General features: G+C 39.1%; 1 protein-coding gene across 1 annotated transcript; it reads left to right on the plus strand.

Moving 5' to 3' along the window:
• The first annotated feature begins 937 nt into the window (after nucleotides 1–937).
• LOC135468595 (uncharacterized) lies at nucleotides 938–9,201 on the plus strand. The gene is made up of 4 exons (XM_064746936.1): nucleotides 938–1,579; nucleotides 3,305–3,345; nucleotides 5,487–5,633; nucleotides 6,038–9,201. The coding sequence occupies exons 1-4, from the start codon at nucleotides 940–942 to the stop codon at nucleotides 6,104–6,106; spliced, it is 897 nt and encodes a 298-aa protein (XP_064603006.1). The 5' UTR covers nucleotides 938–939; the 3' UTR covers nucleotides 6,107–9,201.
• Nucleotides 9,202–11,798: the final 2,597 nt, after the last annotated feature.

The following is an 11,798-nucleotide window of genomic DNA, read 5'->3' on the forward strand; positions in this document are numbered from 1 at the left end:
AATAATGCCGATCACCGGCTGACATATTCTTGAGCAAGGCCTAAAATATCAATCAAAAATATAAACCAAATCGGTCTCCAACCTATGTGAGGTCATTTCCGAGAGCAAAGTTTGAAGATTATAGGTAACGGTTTTCAATCATCTTACAGAATTGATCTCAGTAGCAACATTCAGATCATGTGTAATTGGAAGACAATGTTTTTTTTTTATATTCCAGAATCCCCTGGGATTGAAGTATTCATACAAGGACGGTGCTTAACCATAATGGACAACCTCTTACGTCTTGGAGTCTGCTGCATAGTATTTGCTTGTCTTGGAATCTCTACGCCGATAAAAGAGAAACCACCAGACCCATCCGAGAACGTAACTCAACTCAGCAACACGGCCCACGCGGTCACTGAAGATCCTAACAAACCTACAACCTTTCTGTTTCCAGAGAAACCGTATCCAAATTTGCCAGTCAGGAAAGAGAATCAGACGGCGGCGCAGGCAGACGTAAATTCTGATAGATTGGCGAATTTAAGCCTGCAAGAAAATCTTTTTACGGCCAACGACAGCGCCCATGGACCCGACAGTGTAACAGGCCGTAATTCGTCTGTCAGGAGCGAATCTAGACTTTCTTTAGATGCTAAACTAGGAGGTAACAGTTTGGAGAAGGACAGGTTAGGAATTACACTGGCAGAGGTCAATGATTCAGTGGTTCAGAATTCCAGTACAGCTGACAATTCTACCTTGTATGGATCAAGACTTTCAGGCGAACAAGAGTTGATGTACACAGCAAAAAATAAAACTGCAGAGCATCAAAATTACACGAACTTAACGGAAAGCGCGGATAGTCTGTCCTGGAGTTCTAACGATAGCATCGGCAATATCAGCATGAACTCTACTGGCGTGTTGATGAACCACGTGTCAGAAGAAAAGGCCGGCAATCTGAGTGTGATGGCTGTGCCATTTCAGCGCGCTAATGGTTCAGCGCCTGAACCTGACAGAGGCCAAAATCTCACTGCAAGTCCTGCAAACACGACAGGGCATGCTCACGTTGTCAAAGGACAGCCCGTGGAAATTTTACATGCAGGACTGGCTAATTCACCATACGGTGAAAATGTCGGTAATTGGTCACATCCGAGCTGTGTTAACGGAAATGAAGGATTAAATGGAACTAACTGTTCAACTTCAGGAACGGAGGACCGTAACCTGGCTGTTACAGACCCAGTTTTAGTAAATGAGACAACTAGAGTTCCGGCTTACTTTCCCGTAATCCACCAGGTGAACAATTCCGGAACTCCGCTCTTAACGGAGAAGTCCTTCCGGCTGACTCCAGATCAACACTTGTCAAATAATTCCGATTTATCTACAGCAGTGTTAAAATCAAACAACAGCGTTGTGAGGACTACTAATTATACAACAGTAAATGTTACTCTGTTCGAGAACGGGACAACAGGAAGTACCACAACGCCATCGGGGGGAACACGACGTCACAAGTCGTACGTGATAAGTTCACAAATGAAACAACATTATAAAGGTGTGATGCAGACTATTCTAATGGAGGAATTAAAACACGGCGTGTGGGAATCAAAAGGTAAAGAAATAGAACTGAACCATCCTTTCCTTGAAGTACTGGATGGTATTATATGATTATAAGTGCATTAAAACAAGTAAAATAGAACAATATGCAAAACATGAAATGAAAAGCTAAAGAAACAAGCAAGATAAAACGTAAAGACAGCTTGAAGATATTAAAAATAATGTTAAATCTTAATTTTATCTCAGAAGAATACATTATTGACTTCATCTTAAGCTGTAAATCATCATTTTAGTGATGTACACTAAAAACCAAGTCATAGCTAATATGAAAAATTGAAATGAAACTTCGTGTAGTATCGAAATGCTATTTCCTTTCCATGGTAAGCTTCAATACAGCCGCGAGTCTTAAAAACAGCCTTAAGTTCTTGTACAAGGAAATGACAGCAGATGGTAATACAAAAAGCAAGTTGTATAAATAAATTAATTGTGCTTTTTTAATTACGTGCAAAAAGATAATGTGCTAGTAATTCTAAACCCAAATCGATTTGAAAGACACGCAACGACACTGAACGTTCCAGCCGAAATAGTATGCTATGTAATATTTCGATAGAAATAGGGAACAGTATGTCAGGGCAAATGGACAACAATATTTCAAGGGAAGAAGATATACTGGTATACTATGCTGGAAGTTTCCCATAGCCCATTTCCTTGTATTTCAACTGCATACTGAGACATTAGCTAAGTGCTAAGGGATTCAATATTAACCTCTATTGGAAAGATCGAAATTTGCAATGCGCGGAAAAGCTATTAGGAATTCTCTCATTTCCATGACAAGCATGAGGAACCAGTCGGTTCTGTTACAAAGGTAACTCAAGTAAGCAAGAGATATAGTGTATTCATTTGTCTGCATATGATATCTTTTTTCTCAAGAGAATGTATATTGTAGACGTTTGTCATGATGTACAGTTGTTGTTTGAATTTTGGCTATTTGTGGGACTTTAATAAGAATTACTCACCCTGTCCTATCGAATGCATAATGCACACGTGAATATTGTCCACAAATGACCAAGTAATAGCTCTTAAGCGTTTATAGATCATTGTACAGTTTCTGCCAAACAAGTACCAGTTTGTTTATTCTGCCCGTGTATTAAGTGTGATAATAGTCCCTTTGTTCACGGCTCATCCAGCACCTTAATAGAGGGCAGTGCGGTAAACTGTCAAAGTCATCTAATTCCATCCATCAATCTCTACAGCCTGCCAACAGCCCATTCTTGGTGTCCACTTTGGTCAACCGCCGGCCAAGTTAATTTACTGTAGCGTAAATTGGCAATAGCGTAGTCAGTGGAGATAGTGCCGAAGATATTCTCGGGTAGGCTAGGTTGTCAGAGAAGGTAAAGTGGACGACGGCTATCCAGCGGTATGCACCATTATTTGGTGGACAGGAGCAAGGCCGTAATCGGATCAGTCGACTAACAATTGAATTACACCGTCGGTTCGTCTACCAGCAGGGCCAGAGCTGGTCACTGAGGTCAGTTCGGTCTGGCTTCCTTACAGAATGACCAGTCATAAAACTCCAGCTCCGAAAAATGCCGATGCATATATAGTTGGTAATTACATGAAGTCATCTTGATGTGCCCATTCAATAAAATGCGATCAGACGCCTGTGAATTTTATCCAGGTATCTCAATATTTGCAAGCACTATGTTTATTTAAGCTCAGATTTAGAACACACAATTTACGCTAAATTAAAACTTTATTACTTACTTCTTGTCTGTTTCAGTGCCAATAGAGGACGGCCCTTTTGGAAGTTTAATTTGGAGGGTAAGTATAAGAGGATTCATGAAAACGTACAAAAAATCTGATTTTTAATGTACTATTTCGGTTTCTATATCACATATGACAAAGATAGGAAACCAAGAGTTTTCAAAGTTTCACCATGTCGATCACTTCATATATTTTGCCTATATATTTTGGAACTTTTGCATTGCAAATTACAGGAGCTCAACCACAGAATATCTGCGAAGGTTATACCTCTAAAAAGGTTGCCTTGAGACATAGCAACGCATAATATAATCGTAATTTTGGAGTTAACCAGATCTAAACCAAAGTGTCACTGTTGTGAGTTGGCGTTAATATTGATAGACGTGAATTTGGAAAAAAGACCCGTTAGGATTCGCAAGTTAAACCTATGTAACTGCCACATGCAGCAGTGACTGGGTGTGGTTGCAGATGAACTGATCTATGAACAAGACTTTCAAGAACTCTCAGCGAGACACCAATGGTTGTTTACAGTACAGCGCCATGAGCATTCAGTCTGACTGATTGTTTCGCTTACTTTTCATCTGAATGCTTTTGATATTGATTTGCACGTATCATCGACAAGAGCCCTCTTGTGACAAGTGGTAGGAAATATTTTACCATATCTCTACGTCTCTGCGATACCACTCAAGACCTCTTCAACGAACAATGTCACGTCTTGGCAAGTTAATGCCAGGGTAGTCAAGATGGCGCGTCTGTCGATGTTTTTACCTCATCCTTTCCGTGAGATGCAGTAAGTGGCGTCAAGGAGTAAGATAGGTGAACATTGAGTAACTCCTGTCGGAAACTGACAAGACATAGCCGGTATTGATCTGCTGGCTAAACACAAAACAAGACGCCGCCAACTTCGTGGGTATGGAATCCGCCTTTCTATTTCATTTACCGAGATGAGAGAAAGCCAGATGTAATGAAACGGACGGAGACATTTGAACGGTCAATTCCTCGCAGTGAACAGAAATCCACATGAAGTCTTATTGATTTGCCACTAACCTTTCGGCATTAAGTGTTTATTCTGACAGGGGTCAAAAGCAGAGATCTAATTCAGGGGGCAGTTTAGATGTCTGCCAAAAACACACACGATTCATTGTGTACGATGACGTAATTCACATCATCTAGAATGAGATAATTTCGCAAAGCTCTTCGACAGTGGTGCAGTTTTAATGATATAATATGAATAACACATCGATATGAGCCTACACACATGTAGAATTTTAGTACATGCATTAGTAAAGTAAACCTTTTATCGGTTTCTTGCCCCGGCTTTATTTATGACTTCTGACATGTGTAGATGGCAGTGCCGCCTAATTAATGTGGGTGTTGGCAGAAATTGATGACAAAATGTTCACTTCAAACGAGCGGCAATTTTTTGAATCTTTGCCAACCTAACACAAAGAAACTCAATACGAAACATTGATTCCGAGCACTTGATCGAGACGAAAGCTTGTGTAGTAATAGTGTTCCGTCGATCTCAGCTTAATCTTATTTCAGCTTATCTCCAATTCAAGTTTCATCAGCGTGGTAACGGTACACTAAATTTGTCGAGCTGGGCTTCAGCAGCCATAATTGGATTATGTAACGAGAGTCGAGTGTTTTTGTACACAAATGGAAATGGATCGCTTCAGCCTGTGATTGATTTTGTGTGGAAAAACACCAGTAGCTATTTGTATGTGTAATGGTTATACCTTTAGATCAAGGATGAAACGGTCGTATAGCTCCTGACCTTTAAATGCGAGAAAAAAAAAATGAAAATTTAAGCATACATCTTCTGAAAGACCACTGAAAAATATATATGGAGAACAGAGCTGGTTTTTCTGTCAGAAAATCCGAACATGGCCAAAGGCTAGAATGCTGAAATGGACTATGTGGACCGCACTGACAATATAAGGTCATACCACCTCAGAAGCAGTTTTTCCAGTCTAATGCATATGCTATGAATATCGCATATTATCCCACAGAAATAATGAAATACGTTCGGGAAATAAAAGTTTTAATGGTATTTCAAAGGATACTCATGTATTTTTATTATTTTTCCACGATTTTAAAATATACAAAATGACGGCTTAAATGCAGACGTTGTAGTTATACCTATATGACAAAAGAATAACTGGGTTACCTGCTGTTAAATGTCGTTCTTCAATTTTTAGGATAAAAAATACCTCATCAGCGTACTGGTTCCTATAGGGGTGGGCATTACCGGTGCTGTGATCATAGTCGTCGTGGCCTATGCTGTCAGATCTTACAAACGAAAACAGAAGCGCAGAGCATTTACATCTCCCAGTAGAACCTTCAGAGTAAGTCCTAGTATTTCTTCTTCTTATTATTATTATCTTATTATTATTATTATCTTATTATTATTATTATCTTATTATTATTATTTCGTCACAGGGTAGGCTTGGACCTGAACTACACAGGAATATATCCTGATTGGTTGGGGGGAAAAATTCTAGTCTTATAAAATTTGTTTTCTTGTTTACAATCTGCTGCGAAAAACAACCCCGATTCATTTCGTCCAAGTGATAAAATTCGGATGAAGTGTTCTTACGGGTCGCTCATAAATAAGTACAAGTTTTAAAAGAGGTACTGTCCTCCACATTCTAAACAGAACTCTTGAAGAGCAAGCCATGAACACGGGATCTCCTCTTCCACACCGAGATACAAAAAGTACTGATGAAATTTGATTTCTGTTTTGTTACAGCCCCAGGCCCAGCTAGCAATCATGGACCAAGTGTTGCTGTTAGATGACAGCTCTGACGACGAATTCTAGACCATCATATATAGCGCCAAACGATGGCCGCAGCACCATTAACTTCCAAACAGCGAGACATGTATTACGGTGAGCACTCTATAGTGTTGTTTGATGGTGAGCTCTACATAGTGTAGTACTGTACAGCTGTGTATGGAGATGAGCTGTACGCGAGAATTTTACAGACATTTCATGGTAAGCTCAGCTCCCTAATGTGACGGTGAGCAGAGACCAACATTATTTGATGGTGAGCTTTACACAACACTATGTTGTGCCCGAGAGTAAGCACTGCACAGTGGTGTTTGATGGCGAGCACTGTGTAGTCGTGTTTGACGGTGACAACTGTACAGATGCGTTTGACGGTGAACGTCGTACAGTCGTTTTGAGGGTGAGCACTAAAGTACTGTACCACAGTGTTTGATAATGAGCACTGGTACCGCCGTGTTTGACTGAAAGCTCTGTATAGCAATATATGTGACCAGGTAGGACTATACAGCCTTGTTTTCACGAGGAATTCTACATAATGGCATTTGACAGGGATTGGACACCATAACCATGTGATTCTCCTGCCGACATCACAGCAATTTGCACCGGGATTAACCAAGACTGAGTCCTCCCAAATACGAGCCCAATATTGGTTGTGATTCCTTTTTGCGGACAATCTAAAGCCTCAGAGCCGCTCGTTCAGTAAATTAGAGGGAAAGCAGGACGCCAAATCCCCACAGCTCTGAATATGGGAATTAGCAGTGGTGCGTGGGATGCGTTCTAGGTCAACTGAACTGTCCGTCGGATAAATGACTGGCAAATAAGAACAATACAACTGAATGGTATCTCAATTGCCTGGTACAGCAATAGACAACTGGTTGTGGGACAGATCATTTAACGGCTTTAAGACTCGTCCTGATAATATCTAGTATCCCAGCTCTCTGCACAACGGTGGGCTTTCCTTTTATTACTGATTATGTTCTCGTTATCAAGGCTGTAGTCGAGGGATTTGATGGCATACCTTGTAGTACATGTGTCACATAAGCTGTTGTCCACGGCACGGACGTGGGAAAAGACGTAGGACTATAGAGACAAGGAAACTAAGAGAATGGGAGTCTACAGATGTCCATGACAGAGAAGGAAGCCTTATTGTGTGCCGGCGTCTGTCTTGACTACGGCAACGCTCATCCCCACTATTTACGTGAGGAATTTAGAATGTGGAATATTATTGCAGTATCCCTAGGGACAGTCGTAGAATAAAGCCCACGAACGGAACCCGTCTGTGCGTGCCTGTAATGCGGCGAAGGTACCCAAACCAGTGTCAAAATATCATCTCCACCATTCCAAGATAAGATTAAGATATGGCCTAATATATCTAATAGGGTATCGGTTTACAAAGTAAATGTAAACTGTGTTATATTGCACCGCCAAATCTTTGAAAATGGTTTACTTTCCGTTGCCAACCGTCTGTTCACATTTGGAGATCTGTTTGAAGTTTATACGTTGTTCTGTCGTGTTGACTTTTAGATTTTCCATATGTTTTTGATGTGAGTGTATACAACTAGTAAACCAATTTACCGTACTTGTGTATAATATATAGAGGTTCATAATTCAAACTGTTTTGGACGGTAGAAAGTATTATTTTTGTAAAAGAATACACCGGCTGAAGGATGAATAAGTGATATGAAATTGTGAGTTTCACCATAAATACGCGTCCAGTCTGTCAATAGGAATTGGTTGTATCCGCTCCGAGTTGAGGTGTACATTGTCTTCTCGTATGGCGACACAGTACAATCTTAGAACAATGAAGTGGCTAACGTACCTTTTCCACATCAACGGTTATTCCATTTTAAGTTTGAATTTGCGTTGTTTTTTGTATACCATCCAATCACTTACGTATTAAGTGATTCGCAATCTAAGCAAGTCAGCGGAAATATAGATTGCTTACAACTTCCGGTGTTGATTAACGATAATATTTCAGTTTCAGGAAAGATTAAAAAAATTTTTGCAACGATGTTTCGTTTCATAATACAGCTGCAACATTTCCCTTCGACATTACTGCACAATAAATTTGCAAGTATGACTGATTTTGATTGATGATCAATTCTGGATTTCTCGTTTCACATCCATGTAAATCGCCCAAATACTTACTGTTGGTTACAGTTGTCTTTTCTTGACTTTTCCTGCACATGGCCGAGTCCAGAGTATGATTGTTTGATAACACCAACGCCATCGTAGCTTATTATTCTATAGATGAAAGTGTATATACGTGTACAAACAGAAAGAATACTTAGTACTTAGGAGTTAATTTATCACATTTAGGTCTTTTTTTTAAAATATTATTAGTTTTCTACATCTACACAGCGCAGCACAATAGCTCAAGAGCTTCACCAGTGTAGTTGCTGAGAGTTCGAAACCAGCTCATACTGGCTTTCTCTCCGATGTTACGTGGGAAGGCCATGACAGCAACCTGCGGTTGGTCATGGGCTCTGCCTGATTTCTTCCCACTCAAAGGCTGACCACCGTCACATAAGGAAATTTTTCTTGAATACGACGTAAAACACCAATCAAATAAAATACATGAATGGTTATAGTACTGTCTAATATGTTTAATTGTTGTTACATTTATGGCGTATAATACAAAAAACCCGTTGTGAATAGCATTAAAAGAATAAAAATAAGTTACGAAATTATGTTTCATGACAGCGGTAATTTTTTAAACAGACAAAAGAAAGATATCTGACATTTTATTCATTTAATGTATTAAATCATTTCAGATGACATATTTAATTCATCAGTTCTAAAAGATGATTTTGTCCGTGTTTATTTATGTTGATGCCGACACAGGTTACAAATTTAATTTTACTTTACGTAAAGCAGTTACATTTATATATATACATAGAGTGTATTCGTTCACTAGGTTAATGGCAGACATTTAATATGTATACATACCTTATGTCTATATGTATGAAATATGATATCGCTTTACATGTAGCTTGTGGTTGCTATTTCGAAATAAATCCCCTATTTAGTCAGTTTGATTCGTCATATCCTTAGTCCCCAAAAAACAATTCATCTCAATTTTCTCGTCAAGGATAGACGAAAGCATATCGTGTCCTGGAGCAATTGGGTACAAGTGTCATCTGAGGGAGTGATTCGCCAGATTAGGCTCATACTGAGACTTCAAATAACAGTGAAAACTCGACGTTAATTTTCACTATCTTGACATTCTGAATTGACTTTTGTTGAATTTATGAGCCAACCCTAGAGCCAATAGATATGATGAAGCTGCCTGCTGACAAAGACGATATAAGATGCCGCTCGTTTTTCTTACAGATCTGACATTGTCGATAGCGGCAAGGATTCGCGGCTCTATATTTCCGGGGGGTTTTTTTGTTCGCTGCGTGACGTTGTAATAGTTTCAGCGATTTATAGTTTCTTATAAGATGAAATCACGGATTTGAGGATGTACGAAAAAAACTTCCACACAGCATGTCGTCTAAATTAAAACTGGATTTCATCAATACATCAAATGTTATCGCGAATTCTACCCCGCTGAACTGGAATGATCCGTATGACACCAATGCTAGTTTAACACGGGATCTTCGTCGTCTAATAGAACCATGCTGAATGATATTTCAATTTCCGGGTGTTTTAAGAATTTCAGAGACTTCATTTTCCTGATTGATTAAGGAATTATGCGTCATATTCTGGAAATATTGCTACATGGCATATTAGTGTTTCTATGGATTTAGGAAAGTCTTTCCTTTCTTAAGAGACACTCAAATAAGTAAGTAAAACGTGAATCCCAAACTTTCTAGGCGAGAAAACTTTGGAGAATAATACAAATAATAACATCAATTGAAGGACCAAACTGATTTGAAGGACCGATATTAAATTCACAGACACTTGCAATAAAACTTCTTTTATTGAGAGCATAAATTTCCACCTGAACCACACCTTTTCTGATGTGAATTTCTTCTCCATCTGAATAATTAATAACCTAACTCCTCGTAAACCTGCTTGTTTAGGGAGGTTTCCTGATGGATAGACAAAGTTTCAATACGAAATACCCTCTCTGTCAGCAATTAATAAGTACTTAATGGAGGCTTACGCTAGGCCTTATTCTACACGCAACATTAGCGATGGATGTTCAGCAGATGTCTTATATCAATGTTAGTTTCTCAGCTAGATTGTTGTGTGGGGAACAACGTTGGCAATACACACTGGTTCCACTGTCTGAATAGATTAAAATATTAATGCTGTTCTCTTTTTTCAGGAAACGAATTTATTTATTTATCCGATATCCAGTGGATTTGTGCTTAACGCCGAGTTCAGGATTGTTTGAAACGCACGGTGGTGGGCAAATTGAAGGGAAGATCAAGAAAACGGAGAAAATTACCCGAAAAAAATGCATCTGAAACAATGTACGACATCACCATACATGAAGTGGGTTGATTTGGTTAACCCAACAGATCACGTATACACTGTCTTAAATTACAGTTGGAGAATATGTTATCTGTAGCTTCGTGGCTGCCTCACTTTGCGTGGATATGAGTTCTGTCATCACAGATGTAGGGGGTTGGCCAATGCTGTTCAAACCGGAAATTACTTAAGAGTAGGTTATACTCTGGCAACGCCAACGAGAGAGCGGCGTCTTTAGCAGAGAATCACGGAACCCTACTCCTCAGCAAAAAATAGATATTCTGGGGCAATAAAACAGAAGACGACAGTTTAAGTTGGCAATTTATCAGAGCCAAGGCTTTCTTACCAGGACTGATATTGATTTATCATGTCGGTAATAGTTGGAGAAATGATATTCCTTGGTCAGCATGAGTATTCTCCTCACGCCGATCGCTCTTTTTTTATACAACGCTTTCGAACAAGTAACGCTCCAAGTCAAAAAAGCTGAGCTGAACTGTTGGTGGAACTAACTGCGAAATATATTTTTGGGACTGACAGAAAATACAACAGATTTTGTTTGTGTGACTCAAAGAGAAATAAAAAAAAGTTACATGTTTTTTAGGAACTAAAATCGATAGAAAATTTAACTGAACACGTTTTTGTGTTGAGAAGTGTTTTAATATGTCGTGCAATGCCAATACAGGCGTTACCAAGATCACTATTTATATTCTTGCTCGTGCCATTAACACAATGCTCCCCAAAACTGAGCCATGTGACATCTCATTTTCAACAAGAAAACGACCACTATTCTCAAGTCTACCCGCAAACAAATTATGAATCAGTTATACAGAATTGTAATTAAAAACTGACCAATACATTTATATCCTGAAACGTTTTTAACTTGACTTTTCAATCGATCCTCTTCACACGGGTCAAGTAATCTGCGTAAATGAAACTTTATTGGCAATAATCGAATTTTAAAGGCCAAAGTTAATCAGTTTCCAAACACATCGTTGAAATGTCCGACAATGTATTGAAATAACAGTTTGTCATTAACTGTGCTATTTACCCAGCTCGTGCTCAAATTTGATCACAAACCGGAAGTGTATTTAGTTTGTGTGTACGCATGCCTATTTTCACTCTGACATAGAATACAGTGGAATATCTCTCAAGCTGAATTACATACTGAAACCCAACTGTATACTGGTAGTTAATGAGGCACGGATCAAATCTCAACCGGAAAATATTAGGTGGTTGGCATCGATGATGAGGTTTCTAGGCGGAAGTGAACCTCATAAAATTCTATACCTTTCATAAAGGCTAA

Source organism: Liolophura sinensis, chromosome 6 (genome assembly GCF_032854445.1).
Source record: "Liolophura sinensis isolate JHLJ2023 chromosome 6, CUHK_Ljap_v2, whole genome shotgun sequence".
Taxonomy (NCBI): Eukaryota; Metazoa; Mollusca; class Polyplacophora; order Chitonida; family Chitonidae; genus Liolophura; species Liolophura sinensis.